At 40.5% G+C, this 23,883-nt stretch overlaps 1 protein-coding gene across 8 annotated transcripts in view; it reads right to left on the bottom strand.

The window, feature by feature from the left end:
• Window positions 1–4,423: 4,423 nt before the first annotated feature.
• Window positions 4,424–23,883, bottom strand: part of LOC119797036 (transcription factor COE3) — an 84,555-nt gene continuing 65,095 nt past the window's right edge. For 4 of the 8 annotated variants that reach the window (XM_038305892.1, XM_038305893.1, XM_038305894.1 and 1 more), the window contains exons 11-16: window positions 19,298–19,386; window positions 10,316–10,381; window positions 9,976–10,147; window positions 8,306–8,491; window positions 7,722–7,889; window positions 4,424–6,536 (exon numbers count right to left, since the gene is read on the bottom strand). In XM_038305892.1, coding sequence (XP_038161820.1) covers window positions 6,505–6,536; window positions 7,722–7,889; window positions 8,306–8,491; window positions 9,976–10,147; window positions 10,316–10,381; window positions 19,298–19,386 — 713 coding nt within the window. In that variant the 3' untranslated portion in view covers window positions 4,424–6,504. The remainder of the gene's footprint in view (window positions 6,537–7,721; window positions 7,890–8,305; window positions 8,492–9,975; window positions 10,148–10,315; window positions 10,382–19,297; window positions 19,387–23,883) is intronic. The other 4 variants (XM_038305896.1, XM_038305897.1, XM_038305898.1 and 1 more) reach the window with 1 other exon arrangement.

Here is a 23,883-nt window from a genome sequence, read left to right as displayed (position 1 = left end):
TTTTTGCTTCGTTGGTCACGTAACTCCTCCTCCACTGCACAGTGCCTGCGTTATCTTTGTTATTAGTCGCCGCTGTCGGGTAGCAACAGCCTATGGCAACAAGCGCCACTGTGCAGCAAATCCCATAATGCTTTGCGAGAAGAGCTCTCCGCGCAAAGCATTCCAGGATATATCTGCCTCTTCTGAGGCCTTTCTTTTCCTCTCATAGACTTCGTAGAAACTTTTTCTCTTACGATCCTCTGCTATTTTCATAGAACCGCGGTGAGAAAGGCGAACTTCTATAAAAAATATAGCTAAAGGGACGAGCACATAGGACGGCCTTACGTAAACATATCACCAGAATGATTGACAATTAGGAGGACCAATTATTGAGATGATCCACCGGGAAATTAAACATTGTCCTCTATACCTTTAAGCAGTGAAACTGGTCAAAGATAGGGGGAAGATTGATGGTGTAACATAAAGGGTAGAACTGAAAGTTCAAGGTTGCAAAATACTTGAGACTGGTGTGGAGGTTCATTAACTATAAACATGTCCACAAGGGATTGGTTGCATATTTAAGATGGTGCAAAAGTAGTTAATTATGAATATATGTCGTCCTTTTCAGGTTTTAAACCAACCTTATATTGGTTTATCACAGAAAAAAAAACACATTGAAGTTTAGTTCAGTGCTCTGCCCCAAAACAAGCAAGCATTTAAAAAAGCATTTGTAGGGCACTATACAGGGAGAATTTGGTTAACACAGAATTTGCATCATGGGTAAATCCCGCATTCCCCCCACCGGATTGAAATGCTCTGAAACATTGATGAAGTATCAAATGACATGTGAATACAAGTTTAATGGACACTGAAGCACTGGGATATTTTGCTCCTACTTCTCTACTTGCAGCGAGTGAAGTGGAAATCTTTGCGAGGATCGAAAAGATTTCCCCTTTTCACAAGTTTTCCTGACAAAGCTGACTCCCAGTGTACAGTAACAGGGGAGCGGTGTCTTATCTGATGTACAGAATCACAGACATGAGGCGGCTCTAATGTAGAAGTGTTTAAAAAAAAAGGGTAAAAAGAATGGGGGGGGTCCTGTCTTATTTTGATTCAAGTACTGAATTGTTCAAAAAGGTCAGATGTTTCATTTTTAAGTTATGGTCTCTGCTCGCACAGTTTTTATGACTCTCAGAAGTGCTCTACGTCTCATGCATAAACTACAGGACGGTTGCAGCCACTTTTTATTTTCCTGCACACAGCGGTTAAAACAAATCCCCTCTGTCAAAGAGAAAATCCTTAAAAAGTACTTCTCAACACTGCCCATTGCACAGAGAAGATAAACTACCATTCACCTCTAAGTTTTATGATCTGTCTTGATAGTGAACAACATAATGCCCCTAAGCATGAATGCAAATCCTATAAGCATACAACTTACATCAGGACAAAATGCACAAGGTAATATATATTCTCTTTTTAAGGTCAGTTTGAATTGTTTTTTCTCATGGGAAAATGCAGGTTGATAAAGAGCAAACAAAACCTCTTTTTTGAATGCTTGTCCTCCATGGCCTCAATGAAGGTTTCATTCCTTTATATTATCCAGCCCAATTCCCAGCATGCATGGCCATTGTGGCGCTTTCAACTGGAGCTCTCCATTGACTGGCCCATTGTCCGGTTGCTCTTTTGTGCGTGCTATCACCGGAGCAGAATCTTTCACCTGAACAGCTCAGGAGCGCAGCCTGGATGTGGTCACATTTAAAAAACAAAAACAAGTGAGTCACCCATGTAGATGCCAGGCGGCGCAATTAACCTGACACTGATGAAGAAATATTTGACACTTTAAAAACCTCCAGTGATGCTTCTTAATAACGTGGTCATTAGTCATGCTCAGGGTGCCTGCGTCACACAGAGATGTTCAATATTACAGCTTGGGCTTTTATTACCGAAACGACTTTTTCCCCCTAGTTTTTTTTTTTTTTTTTTTGAAATATAACAATACACGAGCAGATGTTTGAAAAGTGGCCCTCGGCAACACAAGGCTAGTTAAGATCGATATTGCTTTCAATATTTCTTTCCTTTGACAGATAACCAGTACTGAGGAAAGTCTTGATAAGAGTGGCAACATATGGATGCGGTAAGCCTTGCTTTCTTTTGATTGTGTGACCCCATGACCCATGCCTCTGTTTGAGAGCAAGGCAGCCACATGGTACGGTGGGGGTCTGTCAGGCTCTGGTTATGGGGCATTATTGACCCAGGATTTATAAATATTTAATGCACACATTAAGATCATGGTGGAGGGTGGCCATTAGAGTTCTCCAATAAAAGAGGCTCTCACGATGATTGAATGGTGTGGCAGAGCTAGTGGCTGTTTGTTGGGTACAAAGAAACCTGCTGAGACTATATATACTGTACCTCCAGCCTGCCTGGCAGGCTTCAGAGGTCTTAAAGCGCCCAGCAACTTGTCATGTATTCGTTTTTTTTTACCCTTTGATTTTCAGCTTTTAAAGGGGGTGCTTACGGATTGTTGATGTGAGATTCTGTTAAATAGTTATCAGGACCTGATATCTACCCCTCAGTAGATAATCATTTTTTTATATTTATTTATTTAATATAAAATCAGTTTTGTTGGTCCCATAGGCTTATGGTGTTGTTAGAGTGCCATCCATCCATCTTCTCCCGCTTATTACGTCAGGGTCCAGTGGGGCCAACACTCTATGGGGGTACACGCTGGACAGCTCGCCAGTCTTTCCCAGAGCAACATAGACCATACATTCACATCTAAGGACAACGTTTTTGGACTGTTTTTGTAAGCTGGGGTACCTGGAGAGAACCCACGCATGCACAAGGAGAACATTCAAACTACATGGAGAAATCCCAAAACAGTGCTACAGCCAGTCCAAGAATGACATAGACCTTTTTTAGACTTCTGCTATCCAAAGTCTAAACTTTTATGGGTTTTTAGGCAAATTGCATTTCCATCTTTGCATTTCATCAGATAGATATTTGCAGTACAGTGAAGCAAATAACTGTTTACTCAGCAAACACAGCTGAGCCACTAGTGACCTTCCTGAGTGAAACAGAGACTGAGAGCAGGACATTTAAAGCTCTTTCTTATCTGAGAATACATAATATTTATAATAAAATAAACTGCACTTCATATTAACTGTTATATTTTAATATTTTATTCCACTTATTAATATTTAATAATTACTTTAACAAAAAAACAATAACAACAGGAATGAAAATGTATTTACCAAAAAGGTCACAGAGGTAACTTTGATTGTTGCTGAGGCCTGGAAGCTAAAATCAATTATTCTAAAAATATATTTGATAATAAAGGTAAGAATGATTTTATCGGCTGCTGGTAGCAACATTCTTTTCAGCTATAATGATGAAGTACAAAATCTAAAAATCAATTAAAGGACTTTTAAACGACTAAAGAATGTTTGCCTTTGTATCAAACAGAAAGCTCGCTTCCCTAATAACTAGTTGTAGTTAGTTTTATTTTTTGTTTTTCCTCTTGCAAATTATAGAGTTTTTACAGCAGGTAAGATGCCGTATGAGCTACCTGAAAATATTCACATAGCTTCTTTTCAATAACACTGAAATGTATCCTCAGGTTTTGTATATTTGTTTTTTATTTAATTGATTATTATGAGTTTTGTACCTTTGTTTTTGCTTTTTTGTTTTTTAAAGAACGAAAACAAAAAAACAAAGCAGAGGGCGTGGAAATGGATTCAAAGCTGTGTATCTGAAATAGATAATGCAACGTCAGGAAGCAGATGTGCCCATTGTTATCGGATTCACTCGGTTATCAGGGAAATTATTTGAAGTTTGCAGAAAATTACATTGCTGCTTTTCGTGTATCTGTCCTTTGCACTATCAGCAGCTCCAGGAGGATCTCCTGTGCCGTAGAGATCTGTGCATGTGGGCTGACATAATAAGCTGCTGATATGCTGATTGCTACTCGGGTTGCTGTCACTTAATTGTGCATTAAAGGCAGACGTGGCCTCTGACAATGGTGCCTTGATGAGAAATTGACATTTTGTGACCTGCGCTCTACGAGCACTCAGGATGCCAGATAAGATGCTCAGTTGTTTTTAAGGAGAACCACTTTTCTAGCCTCAAACACTTCTATCCTCCTGTTTGACCCACTTGATGAGTATAGATTTCACAGCCCCCCCTCCCCTTCAAACTCCCAACTATAAGAGGTTCAAAACGATACCAGCTCTTATAGACAAAGGATAACCTTGCTCTTTCAATGTATCGATTCTTTATTAACTAGGTGGCTTAATGCAATGAAATGAGGGATTTGAATGAGCCCCATTTGGGGTGCTTTGAATAAAATAAGCTTGCACTGTTTATGAATGACTACAATGAACCTTTGAAGCACCACGGATGCAGAATGTGCTCATACAAAGACCAATAGAAACAAGTCAGAATGCTCTTGCTGAAAGAATATGGGGAAAGAGCAGTTTTTTATCTTTTATATGGATGTTACACTTCTTCCACAGGTTTCAAACAGTTATCTCCATAGCAATGTCTAAACACTACATCTTACAGATGAATCACAGGTTCGTCCTCAGATGCATCTACTGTCTTTCTTTTGTTTGTTTGTGTTCTTGTTCCTGATTGTCAGTTTTTCTGCCATCCAAACTGGGCTTAAAACTGAAGAAGTCCACAGTTGAGGAGTTATTGTGTTTTGTTGTTGTTGTTTTTTTACTGAAAATTTTAATAAAACATCACTTAGTCATTTCTGTTTCCATTCCAAATGCTGACATTTTTAAGTTTTCTTCCCTGTAAACACATGTAAGCTATGTGGCAGAGTCTTAAGTGGTGAGTAAGAATGACTTCTATACATTCTACAAAACAGAAAAAAATACAACCACAAATGGAGTGTTTTTTTTTATCTCCAAGGTTGCCCCTCATGCACATTTGTCTCTATTGGATCTTAACAACTATCATATGGGTCACAAACAATTTATTTGACAATACAACCAACAAAGTTTTCTCCAAAATGGTCGGTATAGATAATTTAAAATCAATATAAAAATAAACAATGAAGTTTGACTTCCCTTTTAAAAAAAATGGACAGAGAGTCTTGACGGTGTAACACAAAAATTTTGAGGATACACATGAAATATATGCACATTGCATTTCATCAAATACAAAAAAGAAAAACAAATGAAGGCAACAGTTCTTGGCTGAATTATCTGTGCTGCATCACTATATTAAGGGCATGACGATTAATACATACATAATGAAAAGCAATATACAAAATTTCAGAGATAAATACATTATTTATAGTTGATATGTTACAAAATTTCCTTCAGTGAGCGCAAGTGTGTATTTGAACAGAAATATGACAATGACCTACTGTACTCCTACATTCTCAATGGGTTTCATTTTTTTTTTCCATTTTTTGTTGATCTAAAAGAACATGAAAAAGACAGATGTATAAATATTTAGCACAAGTTTGGCAATATCACAATAGTCTACATTTTTTTTAACCACATATAAAACACAGGGGAGTTGGAGCCAAAAGGAGACTGCTCCTCATCAACAAGAAACAGACTTCACAGTAGCCTAGGAATGCATTAATATACAGTGCTAGCAAAAAAGTTGAAAAAACATGGCAAAACACACTTGCTTAAAAGGAAGCTCTAGACGTGGAAGTACATCATATTCATCAACAGAGCAGTGTTTTTGTACACATCAGTGTGCTTGTTGACTCCGAGGATTTTTTTTTTCACTTTTGAAGATGATTTCTAACTACAATAAATTACAAAATTTAAGTTAAAATGCAGGAATTAAACATGACACATCACCCCCTCCCCCCACCCCCACCCCATCCCCACCAGAAAATAAATCCTGTTTTTACTTCATATTTGTTGTACATTTATGATCAGTTTTGCTAAATTATATATTTCATATATTTTTCCAGTTGAAATTTAAATGGTCTTGGCCCCTGTGTCATTTTCTCACACATAAAAATACAAAAAGTCACATTATAAAGACGCACAACTGTTGTGAATCTATTAAAAGATGTTGAAACACAAGAGGAAAAAAAAACTGAGGCATACAAGTTTGTTGGCAAATGGTCTGTACATCAGTGTTTTTACTTTACAACCAGATGGTGAGTCCACAGAGTCCTTTCCAGTACTGAGAGCGGCTGTCCGAGGCTGAAGCTCAACTCGACAGGTATACAAAATAAATCCTTCATCATCCTGCGTCCTCTTCAAAGGTTGATAAAATTGTGGGGTATGGAGGGTAAAGAAAAATAAAATCCCACAGAAAAAAACCCATTAAAATATTGTTCTCATTAAATCCTTTTTTCTACAGGTTCTGAAAGTCATTGAAAAGGGAAAAAAAACTGTTTTCTCTCTTTTCTTTCTTCAGAACGAGCAGTTGACTATACATTGCACCGGCATTTTGCAGTGTGCTTGGGAAGAGGGTTTGGGGAGAGGGGGAGTGTCCTGTGAAGTGGTAGTGTGTCGACTGGTGCTCAAGATGACAAAAGTGCATTTACATTGGAGGAACAACCAGGCCGGACATGGCTGAGGGGGATAGAGAAAGGACAAGAGAGCAGATTAGTTGCTTTGGCTGCTACAGATTTAGATTTATAAATTTTAAAATTGTTAAAAACTGAGTGCATGCATGTGTAAAGTGTGTGTGCCAGTGCGTGCTTGTCGGAGTCCAGCCACTTGATGCTGCAACTGCGTGGATGTAAGCCTTTAAATGTGCCTGTTTACGCATGTGCCTGCGAGTGTTTGCCGTGTCCGCCGGCCCTCTCTGCCATACGTTCCTCTAACCTCCCTCCTGCTCTGACATTTCAGCCCACAGCACGCCGCTCCTGCTATGTGTGATATTTCTCTGCCATCGGGGTAATGGCAAACAGTGCCCCAGACTCCCAGGAGAGCTGGCTGTGGTGATGACGGAGAAACAACATGGTCACTTCCTGCAATACCACAACTCTTCTCAGTCTCCCACTCAGATCCATTTCTGACTTCCGTCTCTTTCCCTTGTCTCTTTATCGTATGCCTTTGCGTCATTATCCAATAGAGATTAGGCAAGATCAAAGGTAGCTCCTTTTTATTTCACTAAGACCATCTGCTTTGGATATCATTAGCAACTGTAGTTCACCCTAAGAGTTTATATATTCAGTATTTTCAGATGTTTTAACAATTAGGCGGTTAGTGAAGTGCTAGGATGATATATTAGTGTATTGCTCTCAGTATATTTGTAGAGTCATGCTTGAAATGCTTTTAAGTTTGCCAGCGCAGATGATGGCAAGGCATTGCTCATTAATTTCTGCACAACATGTATTAATAAGTATGAACGTGTAGCAAGATGAACTTTAATTTCCCACTTCATTAAGCCCAATGTTATTAATCTTGGGGCACGCGCTACAGCTAAGCTTGTTTTCAATGCAATCATGTTGGTCATGACACACGCACAAAACCTAATAAACATAATTACTAAAACAATTCGCTGAAGGTCTTGTCCTGCGACATCGGAGCGGATCATTTGTATGTAAGTTCAACGAGGATGTATGTATGCATAAATGTTTGCACAGACACTTTCAGACCTATGCTGTACTGCTCACGCGTGTGTGTGTGTGTGTGTGTGTGTTTGTATGTGTGTGTTGGCATGCTCTCTGTAAGTGTGTGCGTCTAAATGTAAAGTGAAAGGTGTAAATTGGCCTGTCAAAATGCATATATTTGTAATGATTAATCCCTCACCAAACCGGACAGAGGCCTGAGCAGCGGTATCTGACCAGTAGTCCGTAGGGAAGGGATGAGGGGGTGAGGGGGGCTCACCTTGCAGTCCGTTGCCGTTGGCGCTGGTGCAGGAGGGGGGTGGGGAGGCCTGGGGTCGGACCACAGGGGCGAAGGCGCTCTTTTGTTTAACTGCGGAGACGACAGGGAGGGTAAGGAAAGGAGGGAGGGCGAGAATGAAAACGTGCTGTGAGCGGTGCTAGAGAGGGGAGAGGGCAGTTAAGGTAAGGCCAGGGTAGAGTTACTGCCAAAGGGGGGAGGACACATGATCAGTACTCACAGGCCTCTATGGTCAACATTCTGTCCGGTTGAACAAATACATGTATAATGTAGTGAAATAAACCTAACATGTTCACAAATATAAGCCACATGTGTGTTCTCTAAAGTATTCAAACTTTTATGAATGAACACTTACATATGATCACCATCAATAATACTCTCACCCCCATTAGAAACGGTTGGTAGAGGTGCAAACAAATGCGGGAGCTGGAATTAAATCAGCAGCAGCTTAGTGCTACTACAGCGTGCAAGAGTGGCAAGGCACTCACTTCCATATGGGGAGTTGGCAGAGGATCCGTTGAGGAACCCTGGGGAGCTTGGCACACCCAGGTTCATACCGGCATTGCCGTAGCCATTCATGCTGTTGCTGACTGTGTTGTAGCTCGACTGCTGTGGGGTGCTGCTGGAGATGTAGCCTCTGGGGGACACGCTGCTGGTGTTCCGGATGTAGCCAACTGGATGACACAAATGTAAGAAGCAGAAGGACATTCATTCATTTTTTGTCTTTTCTTCTGGGGTGAAGTTGAAGCTCTTGATCAAAGATCTTTACCAGGTAATTATTCAATAACTTCTTTTTTTACTTATGAGTTAGATGTTTCTGTGAACCTCTGGTACCAAAGTGCTAACAAGTAGTGCATCAACGTAATTTTTTGGGGTGACTGGGGGGACATTTTCAAATGTCCTTTTTTGTTCCTGCACATTTTACTGTCCAAAAACAATGTTACGCTACAGAACACATACACTCGTCGAGCACTAAGACCAGTTGGCTGTCACTGCTGTCACTCTGAGAAGCTCACTTTACAAACATCTGATGCACCACTGACTCGGGTCTGTGATTGGATAGTTAAACATGCTGAAGTTAGTTATATAAAAAAATACTTCTGAAATCAAAATTTCGTCCATGAAGTAGCGCTATTTTTACCATTTACATTGAGTGAAGAAAGAAAGGCATTTTACACATATGGTGTTTAAGAATATTGTCAGAAGTAGCACAAAGATTTTAGGACACTGTTTAAGAGCCATCTCTAACATTTTGAGACACATCTAATAAATGGTGATGGCTCTATTTAACATAATTCTGCATGATATCTTTCAAGAATTTATGTATCTTCTTCTTTTATCTATCCTCAGTAAGAAAGGTGAGTAGAGAAATGTACTAAGAAATCTGCAGATGACAGGAGGAAGATGACTTGATTTGAAACTCAGAAATCAGACATTTTTTAATATCAGTGAACCCATGTTATAAACACGCCCCTTAAAGCGGACGTTACTACTAAGGAAAGAAAAGTAAAAGTTGCACTTTTTCAGCTTTGGTGATGTTTCTAAAAATGAAATCAGAAGACGATGTATCCAAAAGGAAACCATGTTCCACAAAACGAGACATACAGTAGCTGCAGTTAATTAAGAGTATGAGACAGAACAAGATTTTCAGTAATAGGAAAGTTAAATGTTAAGCTAATTATATTAAGCATTCTTTTTTTTTCTTTTAGAGCATACTGGAGTTGAAAATGTTTGCAACATTATAGAGAAGACATAAATAAATGACTGTCTTGGTAATGCTTTTCTTGATAATCCCGCTTTGATCTAATATAATACACTAAAAATAGGATGGTAAACTTCCTGTCAGTTTCTTGGTTGTAAAATAGCTGTTAAACTGTTTTATAAAACACCTTATAAAAGACTGATGAATGTAATGCAAATCTTTTTATGACAACATACTACAACTTTCAGAATGAATATATAGAAGATGGCTCATATTAATACTGTTGTTATATTTGGAAATTCTGTATTAGTTATTATTTAAAGCCAACAAAAGGTGAACATATTTTCCCTATTCTTGTAAATTGCTGCGCATTCCTCCAGGTAGCGACAGCGATCCTTCTCTAACCCCCTTTTGAGCACCTCTAAGTTATGGAGCTAACACTCCCAAATCACACACCTTGGTCATTCCCTTGTGACTCAGACACGTTGACTGCTAGCTGGCTGCTGAAGGAGTTGACTCCCATCATGCCATGGGAGGCTGTGTTGGCGAGAGAAGGAATCTGGTTGTGGTTGCGGGGAACACTGTATAGGGCTTCTGCGATGTCAGCTGCCCTCTTCAGAATAATCTCCTGGGAGGCAAAAAGAAGGCAAAGGGTTTTTTAATGCATAATACATGGCTGTCGAGTTGACTCGCAGCACTATTTTCCCCTAGATATAGTGCTGAATGTAAGCCTTAATTATGTCATCAAAAATTCTTTATGTGTAAATCAGACATGCTGAGAGGCTTTTTGAGGTACCTGATTGTTGTGGGGCATTCCATACAGGGCTTCTACGAGATCGGCCGCCCTCTTCAGTAACACCTCCTAATTAGGGAAACAGTAAAAGGAAATAAAAGTTACTCCCACAAAGGATTTTTTCACCCCTCAGGCCTTTGTCCTATCTAAAAGAAGATCCTGCTTTTGAAAAGAAAAAATCTTGCAGTGATTAATATGTTTTTGCTTTCAAGATATTAAAGCCTTAACAATGCAATGATTGCTTATTACTAAATTATTAACCACATACAATGTTTATTTAAGCAACCAACTCCAATTGAATGATAATACCAGCATTTATTGGGCATAGATAGTGACAGAGTGGTTCAAGGAGTGACTGAGCACCATGTTTTTCCTCTCCAGTGTTCAGACTTTTCTTCTTAAAAATGTTAGATGCACTTGAGAACTTGTTACAAAGCAGTCTAACCATCCCAGCAGTAAAGATCAATGACAATGATAGAAAAATTTAATTAACATGGATGAAACGATTGCTTATTTTTATTATTTTTAAACACCATGAAAAACGTGGTAGTCCAACAAAATATCATCTAAAATAGTTTTTGTTATTACTTTTGAGGACAGTGTGGGAGGGTGTGTTTGTGCAAGCAAAGTACAGGTATAACAGACAGAGAGATGCACATTAAAAGTGCTTTAAAATGTTTACATAAATAAGAGCCACCTAGATTGAAGAGGCACCAGAGGTACATTTATACAGCACTACCATTTTGCTCCTTCCAACCATGCAGAGCAGTGAATAATGTTCCCTATCTTAATTAAACTGGCATAGTCCTTTAAAAACAACACCTCACCCCTGATTCCGGGCCCCATGTTTGCTCCAGAGTTCAGTGCCGAGTCCCCTCTCTTCAGAACAATAAAGTGAATTAGCTCTGGGTTAATCTAGTTCTGTTGTAATGACATTAAGGAATTTTTCAATTAACCTCTTTGACTGGCTGTTGCAAAGGACTTCACAAATGACTTCCCATCCAGCAAGAGCTGGGTGCTCGTGCCTTGGGGACACGGATGCTCAGGATGTGGTCTTATCCATGTCTGCATGCTTGCCCCCGCTTGACAATGCGGATTAGCTGTGTTGCTTTGGCTCTTAACAGTGAAAATGAGTTGGCCCAGGATCACCCCCCCAACCACACACACACACATACAATCACACACACACGTACAATGTTTTGGGCTTTCAGCTAGGTGGGGTTTTGGCCTGTTTGTGTGTCTTTATCGGCTCTTTGAATTCAGCACTTACAATTAAATCCCTCTCCAGAAACCAGGCTGCTCTCTTTGTTTTCCATAATACAGAAGGCAGTTTGCTCTATGAAAACCCTCTCCTCCTCTTAAGAGTGCATTTAATCTGACAAAGGCGAGTTGCAGTCATGGCTGTTGTATGTTTGTATGTGTGTTTAAAATGCTCTCTTGTTGTCACCTGCTGTAGAGCAGAGATTTGTCGACTGCGCTGTTAGAACTCCGGTTAAAAGCAATGCAAATCTGTCACTAGAAACATCTCAGATGGTGCTTGTTTTCTCCCCACATTCACTGTGTTTTCTTTTGCAGGCCTCGGTAATTTGTCTGAAGTGTTCCATCACTTGGCAATGGCAGTGTGGGATTAAGACGGCAGCTGCCGTAAATGAATGTAAACACAGCCTTCGCGCCTTCAAACAGCGGCCTCCAAGAGTTGGCCTGCATCACCACGGCACAGCGTATGCAGTGTGTACGCAGCGTGTGTAAGGGGGCCCCCTTTCATCCTAAGGAGCATATCTAGCCTACGTCCTTGATTTATCAAGATGAATCGCTGTAGGAGCCACTTGCAGAGTATGCCATGCTCTGTTATAGAAACATATCGCTTAATCCACCCCAAGTTACCGGATGGGTGGCTCTTAGAATGGGCATTTACCTCTGAAATTGGTGTGTATGCTCAACGTTGCATGCATCTAGTTTGCATACAAATAAAGAATTATGGTTGTCGTGAAGCAGGTAGACTAAATGAGAGGCCCAGCTGTCTTGATGTGTTCTCATCAGGCAGAACAGATTTCTCTCTCTCTTGCTGAGTGAGATAAAGTGGTTTTCTTTCTTTTTGTCTGCAGTTAATAATTACCAATAATCTATTCTATCATATTTCAAGATCTCCTACATGGCTCTCAATTTTAAACAACAATTAAAGCAATTAAGACTGTCGCATTCGGAAGCCATGTTTCATTCTCTGCGAAACGTCCTCTCCCTCCTTGTCCATATGGTACTTTGCAGCAGTGACATAAGGACAGCTTGGAAAAAAAAGAGGAGGGGAGAAAACGATATTGCCTCTCATCCTTAATCTGTCGTTTACCGCGTGGTGTCTTAACTAACCAAGCTGACTCGCAGGGGCTATGCTTAAGTGGCAACCTAGTCATATCGGCGGATGATGAGAAGTGCTGCACCCAATCAAGGAAGGAAGTTTGTTTTCTTCTGACGAGACTCCTTCATGCGCATCAGCTCATGCTGTGAATACGATTAGTACGGAATAGCGTTCCGAGGGCATTTCCATGTAAATCTCAAATGCTGCTCCAGCATAAGTGTAATTGGCTTTCTTGTCATGGAGACATATCTGAACACACCATGTTAAATTGAAACAATTAACGGCTTCAAATGATTTCTGCTGTTCTGTGACAAATGCGTGACTGATTTCTGCTATTGTTTGGGATTGCTCTGCATAAATGGTCTCATGCTCCTCTAAAACGCTCTGATGACTGATCACCTAAGATTTAAAAGCTGCTTCGTGTGATTGCCAAGGCATAAAGCTAAGGGGGAAAAATCCAAAATGATGTCTTATGAAAAAAAAGGAGTCTTCAAGCACTAGATTAACATGGATGTTGTATTTATATTATCACAGTTAATAAAAGAGGGCCTAGGTTATGTAGCTTGGAGTGCTAATGCCATTATAAAACTGTAAGGCAATTACTCTGTTAGCTCTAGCCTGAGGTAATGAATGCATTTAGAAGCATAGGGCCATTAGATGAAGGTACTTCAAAGAGCACAGGAAGAGAGATTCATTTAAATACATGGGTAATTGCTTGACATGAACACATTTGTAATATTTTTTCCTTGTGGATTACACAAAGAATTGGAGAAGAATGGGCTTATGCTCATTTTGGGAGGGAACGAAAAGAATCCAAAGCAATCAGCTTAATAATAAAACAATATTGAGTTTCCACTTTTAATTTTATAATGAATCTAATTTGTTGCAGAGGAGAGAAATTGAGTGTGATATAATGTGATATCCAGTCTATTTGTCCATTACTGCCAGAGGGCACAAAATGGTATTATAAATTGTCTTTTTTATATTATGAATAGAAAATTGTTTTATAACAAGATCTTAAAAAGGAGGGTGAATTCCAAAGTCTCTCTTCACTTAACGCCATGCCCGCAAACCAATCTCCTTTCTCATCACTTGACTGCTCACACTTATTACTTTCATATTCACCCTGGACTTTGCATTGAATTTTTATATCTCTACTCCTCCCACAGGGTCAGGCTGTCATCTGCGATGTTGTCTTAGAATTACGAGGTAAACTTCAATCAGAGGCAGCTTCCCCCCTTTTTTCTCTGTGTAGCAACAATATTAGCGTGCATCCCTTGCTATCCATGAGCACTCCCATATTGGCTTTCTGTCTCCTTACAATTACCACGTGTCTTACTGGTCCCAGGGAGAAGGCTGGTGGAAATCAATAGCACAGTAATATTATCAACTGGAGGGTGAAGTCATGGGAGGGAGAGAACGGAGGAAGGAGGGGGGGGTGGCTGGATAGAGGTGGTGAGTGGGCTTGGTGTCGATTTGCCTTTCTGCTAATGCACATCGCGCTGTCCTCCAGCTTTATCTTCTTTTTATAGAGTCTCCCTGCCTCACCTGCACCATGTAATGGTTCTTCTCTGCCGTTCCTTCTCTCATTCCGAATGTGCGCGGCAGCCTCGGCCCGCCGCAGGCTTGTTTTATTAGGAATGTGCTTTTGACCCCGAGAGCTGACCCTCAGATGGCAAGCTTAACAATGACGAATCACTTCGTGGGATCATTTACATGCCCCCTGAACCCCATATTTGGGTCCATTAGAGAGCAAATCAAATATTTATGTTGTTTATTGGGAGTGCAGGGTTTCATCTCACTCTCTGATTGTTTCATGCAAAGGCCGAGAGACCGTGCTATATTAAGTATACGCTCACCCAGGAAACTAATCTCGGTCTCAGTGTCAACATCTGTCCAACAACCAGCCATGCTTTATATTCAAGGTTTCTTTGTAATAAAGCCATGTTACCTCTGGTAACATTGGGTCTGTGGTTGCAGAAAACATGTGACTTTGTTCATATACAGTGGCTCTCAGTAGTGTACATAGCTGTGTTAAAGTGCCAGGTTTTTGTGATGTAAATAAAATTAAATCTTTTTCACACTAATATATATCATGCAGAACTAAAGCAGAAAAACAATGTAGTTTTTTTTATTTGAAAAAGGTCCAATAACCTAGTTGCTTGGGTAATTATACCCTTAAACTAATACTTGGTTGAAATGCCTTTTAATTCATTTAATACACTATATTGCCAAAAGTATTTGCTCACCCATCCAAATTATTGGAATCAGGTGTTCCAATCACTTCCATGGCCACAGGTGTATAAATTCAAGCACCTAGGCATGCAGACTGTTTTTACAAACATTTGTGAAAGAATGGGTCGCTCTCAGGAGCTCAGTGAATTCCAGCGTGGAACTGTGATAGGATGCCACCTGTGCAACAAATCCAGTCGTGAAATTTCCTCGCTCCTAAATATTCCACAGTCAACTGTCAGCTGTATTATAAGAAAATGGAAGTGTTTGGGAACGACAGCAACTCAGCCACGAAGAGGTAGGCCACGTAAACTGACGGAGCGGGGTCAGCGGATGCTGACGCGCATAGTGCGAAGAGGTCGCCAACTTTCTGCAGAGTCAATCACTACAGACCTCCAAACTTCATGTGGCCTTCAGATTAGCTCAAGAACAGTGCGCAGAGAGCTTCATGGAATGGGTTTCCATGGTCGAGCAGCTGCATCCAAGCCATACATCACCAAGTGCAATGCAAAGCGTCGGATGCGGTGGTGTAAAGCACGCCGCCACTGGACTCTAGAGCAGTGGAGACGCGTTCTCTGGAGTGACGAATCGCGCTTCTCCATCTGGCAATCTGATGGACGGGTCTGGGTTTGGCGGTTGCCAGGAGAACGGTACTTGTCTGACTGCATTGTGCCAAGTGTAAAGTTTGGTGGAGGGGGGATTATGGTGTGAGGTTGTTTTTCAGGAGCTGGGCTTGGCCCCTTAGTTCCAGTGAAAGGAACTCTGAATGCTTCAGCATACCAAGACATTTTGGACAATTCCATGCTCCCAACTTTGTGGGAACAGTTTGGAGCTGGCCCCTTCCTCTTCCAACATGACTGTGCACCAGTGCACAAAGCAAGGTCCATAAAGACATGGATGACAGAGTCTGGTGTGGATGAACTTGACTGGCCTGCACAGAGTCCTGACCTCAACCCGATAGAACACCTTTGGGATGAATTAGAGCGGAGACTGAGAGCCAGGCCTTCTCGTCCAACATCAGTGTGCGACCTCACAAATGCGCTTCTGGAAGAATGGTCAAAAATTCCCATAAACACACTCCTAAACCTTGTGGACAGCCTTCCCAGAAGAGTTGAAGCTGTTCTAGCTGCAAAGGGTGGACCGACGTCATATTGAACCCTATGGATTAGGAACGGGATGTCACTTAAGCTCATATGTGAGTCAAGGCAGGTGAGCAAATACTTTTGGCAATATAGTGTATGTTTATATTTTCAAAGATGTCAAATCATGTTTAAAGTCAATCTTATCAGTGTGGAATATGGATCAACTGGCCTTGCAGGCTTTTTATACAGCTTCCTCTTTCATTTTGAAAAGTAACTCATGATCTCACAAAACAGTATTATCAGATAGAAGAATAGTACCAAAATGTAAAATGAAAGCGATATTAAATGATTGATAGAGCTCTTAGAAAGCTTCACAAACTTATTCCTAACAACAATTGTATTTTATATAAAAACTTCCATTTCTCTTGCAACTACAGGTACCTTTACTAAGAAATTGGACTGCTATACAAATCCTTTTTTAGTTCAAGTAAAATTTTTAGTGGGAGAAAACCAAACTAGAACCTTGGGCCATGATTCCAAAAGATCTTTTTGACTATAAACACCAAAAGACCTTCTAAAAGAACCACATGTCTACAGTGACACAAGGTGAAAGAAACGTCATGATTTGATAGTTTGTTTCTTGGAAATTTGGATCTTTTTCAAAATGAATTAAAATATTCTGAGTCAAAACCAGCAGTGTATGTTGTCTGTTAACACCTCAAATGGAAGAGGGGTTTTATTTTTCAACATTACTAGGAGTCTAAGCATATATCCTTTTTAATGAGATATTAGTGTTTGGAAAGAAGAATTGAAGTTTTGGAATTGCCTGGACAGAATCCTAGACCAAATTTGACCTGTGTGGTCACTTAAAGAGCTGTAGAAAAGAGTTGTCTGGAAATATGTCCAAGATTTCCAACTTAATCAGTTTTTGTACAGGACAATTTTCACGTATGTGGGAAACAACGTGAAATGATTTATAGTTCTACCATTTTAACATGAGGTGTACACTTTGGAGAGCCCTTGTAAAACTCTAGTCTTACCAGCAGAGATAGAATCGCGGATATAAAAGGTAAGGGAACTTCACCTTTTGGTCAGCGTTTACCCCTGAAATTAGAGTAACATTTCATGTCGAGGTGTAGCTTCCTGTCTCCGCAGGGACCAGGTCTAATTGAAACATTTCATATACTGAGCCAAAGACTAGCTGTGAAGTTCCATTTCTCCAGGATGCCTTGGTCAAACATCTATAGCTAACACACACTCTGTTCTTTATTAAATTGTCTGTTGGACATTAATAATATTGTTGTGTTGCTTGCTGGGATGTAATAGGTAAGGTCTTTAAAGGTTTCCCAGTATTATTAAAACTCCAAGGTGGCCCCCGCTTTACGGCATGCCGAGGGGTTCTGAATTGACTAATCAGTCATATTATTACTTTTGACACATCTGAAGGGTTGGTCATCACAATGGTTACTGGCAGGGTGGCAATTAGAGAAAACACACAGATTATATCAGTGAGAAGCTGAAAGAGGAAGAATCAAAGTAAAAGAATAAAGGGATCAAAAAGACCACGCAAGCGAGGATCTATAAAACAAAGACGTGAACACCTCCGTTTTAATGCTAAGTTCTTTCTCTCACTTTGGCCCATTAATGTGTGATGCCAAACTGATGTGACTTTCAACTGGAAGATGAAAAAAACAAAACATTTTAAAAGCCAAAGCATAATAACATGCAGTCTTTGTCTATTAGTTGCAGTAAGACTAGAAGGGTTTACGGCACAGAGTCCTGTAAACAAAAGATTAAACCAAATCGAGCCGCAGAAAATGAAAGGAAAACATGAGTGGGGTAATGAGGGTGCAGGCGTCGTTTCTGACCAGATTACCATCTCCACAGACTACTGGAGAGGAAAACGCCTGATTGAGCTATTTTACCACACAGAGAGTTTACGCCTCTCTCCCCACACACAAAAAACCAATACCATTACCACGCTGGTTGGTGGGTGAGCCACATATGTGGAGCAAAAGCTGTTAGCGCTTAGGGTTGCAGTGCTCTGCACTGATGGGAATGTTATTTAGTTTATTTGTCACAGAGTATTATCAAGACATTAGCTGGATCGTTCAGGATTTCTGTTAAGGTTCTGTTAAAGGAATATAAGCAGTTAATATCTTACTTCAAGTACCTAATTCTCTGGCTGTGTTGATTAAGTATAAATCTAGATCAGTTGATCATAGAAGCTGAAATTTGCGGCAGAGAACCTGTCAGATCTAGATAAAATTAAATCCCACAAATATCACAGTGGTTGATGTAAATGTTATTTTACCAAAATATGAATGTACCTTGTGTGTGCAGTGGATGATTACAGGTGATGGCAGCAACAAAATATGTTGTTTTGTAATCCACAGAGTTAGATAGTCACTTAAAAAAATATTTCAGGAGGACTTGTGCTTTGTCATACGTTTTAATGCTGTACTGAGTAAAATGAGTTGGATACTCTCCCCACCTTGGGTAACTCCAAAGCTCTGGTGAATATAGAGTAAACAGCAGATGTTGTCACTGCAAATTCTTGATCCTTTCCCAATATTCAAGCATTATCTACAGTAAAGATTGTATTTAAAAGTATTTCTTCCATTTATTTCATAATCATCTTACTTATTTTTTTTTTTCAATTAACTTTTTAATACATTGAAAGACAATAATATACACATTATTCTCAGTCTGGTTGCCTAATTTCAAACATCACATGTTAGGATCTAATGCTTCTCAGTACGTGAAGTACCTTTTCACTCTTGAGAAATTTCATGAGAAGAATTTTACTTGAGTAAAAAAAAAAATGCAGTAGTGCTGCTCTCACTTAAGTACATTTTTTGGGTACTCTACCCATTTCTGGTAATACATGTACTGACAATGTATAGTGTAAAATCATCCTGATGTTAAAGCAAATGGGTTTAACAAGCAATACATTATTTAGGTGCAAGCATCCTTTTATGATGTTATATGCTGCCGCTGTTCAGTTTTCAGTATGTTTTACAGAAGATCACTTGTGGCACATCACCAGTGTGCATGCCTCCATTGTTAATTACTAGTTTCGTTTTTACCTGTGATGTACCTGAAGTACCTGTCTAGACTGTACTCTGTTCAACAACTATTAGGCAAGGGTAGTTCTCCAACAACAAGCTACCAAGGACTATCAGGTATACCCAATGGGTAACGACCCTACTTGGACTAACTGTTAGCTTAAGCCTCACAAGCAAACTAGTATGGATTAAAACTAATCTAAAGATATTGGCAATTCATTTCTCCACTCTGTTAAGACAATGTACTGACCTTTGGTAACCTCTCAGGATCACCAGGGTGTCTGGGGATGACCTTCTGAAGCCTCTGGAAACCGTAGTCGATGGTGGGCTCATTCAGGGCTAGAAAACAGAAAAGGGGGGATTAGATTTAATTCACGGCTATTTTTTGAGATATGAGGGAACTAATTGAAAGAATTGGGAGTTTATAGAACAGAAATAATATCAGAATGCCTAATTTCAGAGAAACCTCAAGGGGGGATGCAGAAACAGATTCTTTTTGACACTTGTGTCACCTAGTGCTATTTCATTAGCAGCCATGACCTACATCAGTCTAAGAATCCTTTTGTGAGACCCTCCCCCTTTTGATCTGTTTGGGAATATTGACTACAGTAAACTACATACTGGGGGTCTTTTAATCTAACAGAGCTTTAATAATCTGTGAAAGACTGTCCACACATTGATCTAGTGTAAGTTGCTGTCATTTCACCCTTCTGCACCAACTGTACTGCAACACTGGGCCTGTGAAATACGGTGGCAGATCCCATGGAGCCATTAATCTCTCCCACCCCTCAAACAGTAATCTGGGGCATGAGGCATATTGGGCGATGAATCAGAGGCACAAAGTAAATGAATCATAACCCAGACTTTGGTGAGAGCCGGGCGTTTTATGTCTGACAGTCCTAATGGGTAATTGAAGGTTTCCTTACAGCTCCGCCTGATTCTAAACAATCATGTGTACACTCACAGAGAGGCCGGGGGGAGGAGGGTTAGGAAGGAGGAGAGCAGTGTAAAAGGGGAAGGAATGGCTTAATAGAGAACATCACTTCTCAATGTAGATATCATTTTCAGGAGAGTAACTCCGCCAAGCAAGGCGCTTCATAAATCAATGGCTTTCTATGGAGACTAATAAGAGCTGCCTGCCTCTATTCATTGTTCAGCCTGTAATTTGGCCCATCACTCATTACTCAGCATGTAATTTCAGCATTAACACCACACAGCTCGCTGAACCCGCTGAATGTATAAGCAAGTGAACAAAACCCCCTACAATTACAGAGAAATACACACACACACTGACTAGTTGGTATGTCTATCCTCAGTGGAACGGATTTCTGTCCATTTAAGTCAGTCTATTTGTACCTAACCCTGACCATCACCAGTACCTGCCCAACATCATAACCTGACTCTAACCCTTAACCTTAATGTTATGTTGTACTGCACTTGGACAAAGTCTACTAGTCTTTAAAAGATTGCTTTGGCAGAAAACAGTCCTAAACACACCATAAGCATTCACGCTCATACGCAGTCAAGGAGTCAGGGCCGGTGATAAAAAAGCCACAAAATGAATCTCTCCAATTTCCTAGGGTTACCCCTAACACCACCCACTCCTTTATCTTGTTGCACTTATTAAAGGGATTGGGTAAAATTTACCACTGCAAAAGAGGACGCTTCTTCCTCAAGCTGATACTTAATCAGTTCTTACCAATCACAAATCTGACCTAATATATATTCAAAAAATATCTGCAAGTTCTGCAGTAGTAGATGAATCAAAATCATATGTCAAAGTATTTGACTAATATTGTAATAAATAAAATTATTGCAAAGAGAACGTGATATGCATTAAACTACAGAATATACTGCTTGTTCTGATGGTAAAAAATATGTAGATATTTTACCATTAAGAGTATGTTAACTTGAAAATCATTTGTATTAAACTTCAACCCTGTTTTTACATAAATTCTAAATTTACGATATGGATTCAAAAAGGGTTTTAGCCCTTAGAACCAAAGAGCTGGGAGTTGAGATAAAGGGTTCTGGTTTGAAACGGGTCTAAATGGGAATCAGGACTTTATTTCTACACCTACTGTTGACAGAGACACTAATTTCTTATTCATTCAAACTTGCTTTTACAATTGAACACATGCACCAGTAGTGCTAAATGCTGAATACAGTAATTGCCAACTCGGGCATGGTCAAACAAAGCAATTATGTACTCAAGCATGGACAATGTGGGGGCTCTAATCGATAGCAAGGATCAAGCTTACAAACACAGTAGTATTCAACCCAATAGTGGAGATACACCTGAATAAACCCAATGCCACAGCTACATACACTGCTGGAAATATGATTTGACATGTCATCATGTGTCTCAAAATGACAAAGGTCCGCTTTGGAATGTATGGAGGGAAAGCCATCTTCTCCTTAATAAAGGATTGATCTGCCATATTGATCGTACATGACAAGGCTGTAGCGAGGAATTTGCCCCCTTTTCTTTTGTTATTTCCAGTCCCCTCCTTATGCTATGCACTCTGGCAGACCCGTGTATGTGTACACACACGAGAGTGTGAGTGCCCATGCCCTGCCTGGAAAACGCGTATGTGCTCGACGGCCCTGCCAGACCCTGCTGCTCAGTGTGATGTAAATTGTGTATGTGTAAAAAGCACTCCATAATCAGGCCATCCATCATCAGAGGCTGTCAGTGGGCTCTCTTAGGGTGATACATCACGCTCTCCTGTCCTCTGCCTCAGCTGGGGCCTGCACAACCCGCCAGGCATGCTGGGAACTCTGCCGGACAGATGTACAGTACAGAGCGAGAAAGAGATCAGGAGAAGTTGACTTTCTGACATATCTTTACAATGTTAATGATGCCCCTACTGTAATTTCCTGTCTAAGAATTACAATGAATGTGATTTGGAGGGCTCAGTTTGAACCGGGTTCTGGTGCCAGACCAAAAATATATACTAAAACTTGTCTTAGTTAGTGTCAGAACTCAGTGTAGTCCCCATTCCAGCACGAGACATGATCTCCCCATGCCGGCATGTCGCCGTCTCATCTATCATGGAGATGATCTTTGTAACAACCCTGGCGTAATGAAATTGGTGACATAGACCGCCATCTGCTATTGATTTCATGCAAATGCTTTTGACAGTTGATGGAGACTTGCATTAGTGCTAAACGGTGCTGTCAGTTGATGAGTTGACAGTTTTGTAGTCATAGCGTGTAACGCTGGTGCAGACAGGCACAGACAATGTCAATAATCCTGTAAGAGCTGCTGATGATATATACTGAGCACTTATATTCAGTCTCAACAATAAATGTGCAGTTGTTGCACTCCTCTGCACATTTTTTCCTCTGTGCAAAGATTTCCTTTCAGCTGCTGAGCTTTTACAAGAATCATTGGGACCACTCTCGTTACGTTTTCTTGCATTGACAGGCGTGTTTCCACATTTTTACCCTCTTCACCTCCAAGCCTTTTTCAATCCTCAACACCTCGTCACGTTCTTACTTCTCACTCATAAACTTTACGCTATTATGAAGAGGTGCAATGATCCTATGCCAAAATTTGTCTGGTCCTCCTTGACCTTTCAATGATAAGGGAAGGCAGTCTCACACCCCCCCTCCACCATTCTTACGCCTTCTGTAAGACTTCTGAGTCGCCTCAAGGAAACATGAAACCCTCCACACTCATCCCATAAATCCTGCGCTGGGTAGGGAGTCTAGCCGAAGGGAGGTGGAGGGACAGAGAAAACTATGGGAGGTATGGCAGGGAAGGAGGGGGGGGTCAGTGGCACGTTCCAGTCACGCCCGCTTCCCGGCCCGCGGCCAATCAATACCACTTTCCTGTTTTAGAGGCGGGTAATTATGAGGTGGAGAGATTGTGTGACCTCTCACCCCTGCTGCATTACTCGCCTGATATTAAGATAAATTGCCTGATTTTGGGTAAACATATGCTGCAATTCAAACTGTCAGCACTGGTTTGCTCAGGGATAATTTGTATTGATCTCCTGGCTTCTTCCCCATTTTGCTTACTGACCTCATGGATAATTAGAGAAAAAGAGACACAGGGAGGTAAGGCAGGGCTTGCATTTGAATACTTTGCTGGAGAGATGAAGAGCACATGGGGAGGGGGGCGGGGGGACATTAGACACTAATAGAATTTTCATTTTCTTTCATTTTCTGCACAGATTTAGACAGGTTGCATGTTTTGTTCAATTATATTCCTTTATATCTCTTCGCCCTGCCTGGATCACAGATGCTTCATGTTTTAATTTCCAAGATGATAGAAATTTTCCTAACCGAATGTGACAGCAAATATGTTTCAAATTTAACAGCTGATAACTTAAAGAATTATGGCCACGTGTGAGCAGAATTAGTATGATAAGTAGCAAAAGCACTTTCTACGGGCCATCATGAAGATTTGGAAGTAGATATTTTTATTACTATTTTAATAATTCTCTCCAGAGACTGAATGATCAAGTTTCAGAAAATGAAGAAATGGAATGCATGACTCTGAGAGCAGCTGTGACCGTATCGTTTCCTCTTTTGAACAGCCTCGCATGCGCACACTCGCACCCATGGCAGGCCTAAAGTTAAATTCCACTTCCCTGGAATGCAAGCTTCCCAATCTTATTTCTAAGTGACGCCCTAATCTGCTCCCCTTCATTCCTGCTATGTTTTCTCCAAGAGGGGCTTTAGCAGCCTTGGTTGCAGCCACCTTACTTAAAATGTAGAGTGGATCGCTTGTACATGGCATACGAGTGTGGTGTGCTGCTCAGTTCTCCATGTTCTCTGGAAATAGGACATGAGTAACCGCTCTGAGAGAGCAGAGAAACATGGCCG

The sequence above is a fragment of the Cyprinodon tularosa genome, unplaced genomic scaffold (genome assembly GCF_016077235.1).
Source record: "Cyprinodon tularosa strain WSP-4 unplaced genomic scaffold, ASM1607723v1 ctg569, whole genome shotgun sequence".
NCBI lineage: Eukaryota > Metazoa > Chordata > Actinopteri > Cyprinodontiformes > Cyprinodontidae > Cyprinodon > Cyprinodon tularosa.
Note: the sequence above shows the minus strand (reverse complement) of the source record. Positions and strands in the feature narration are given on the sequence as shown.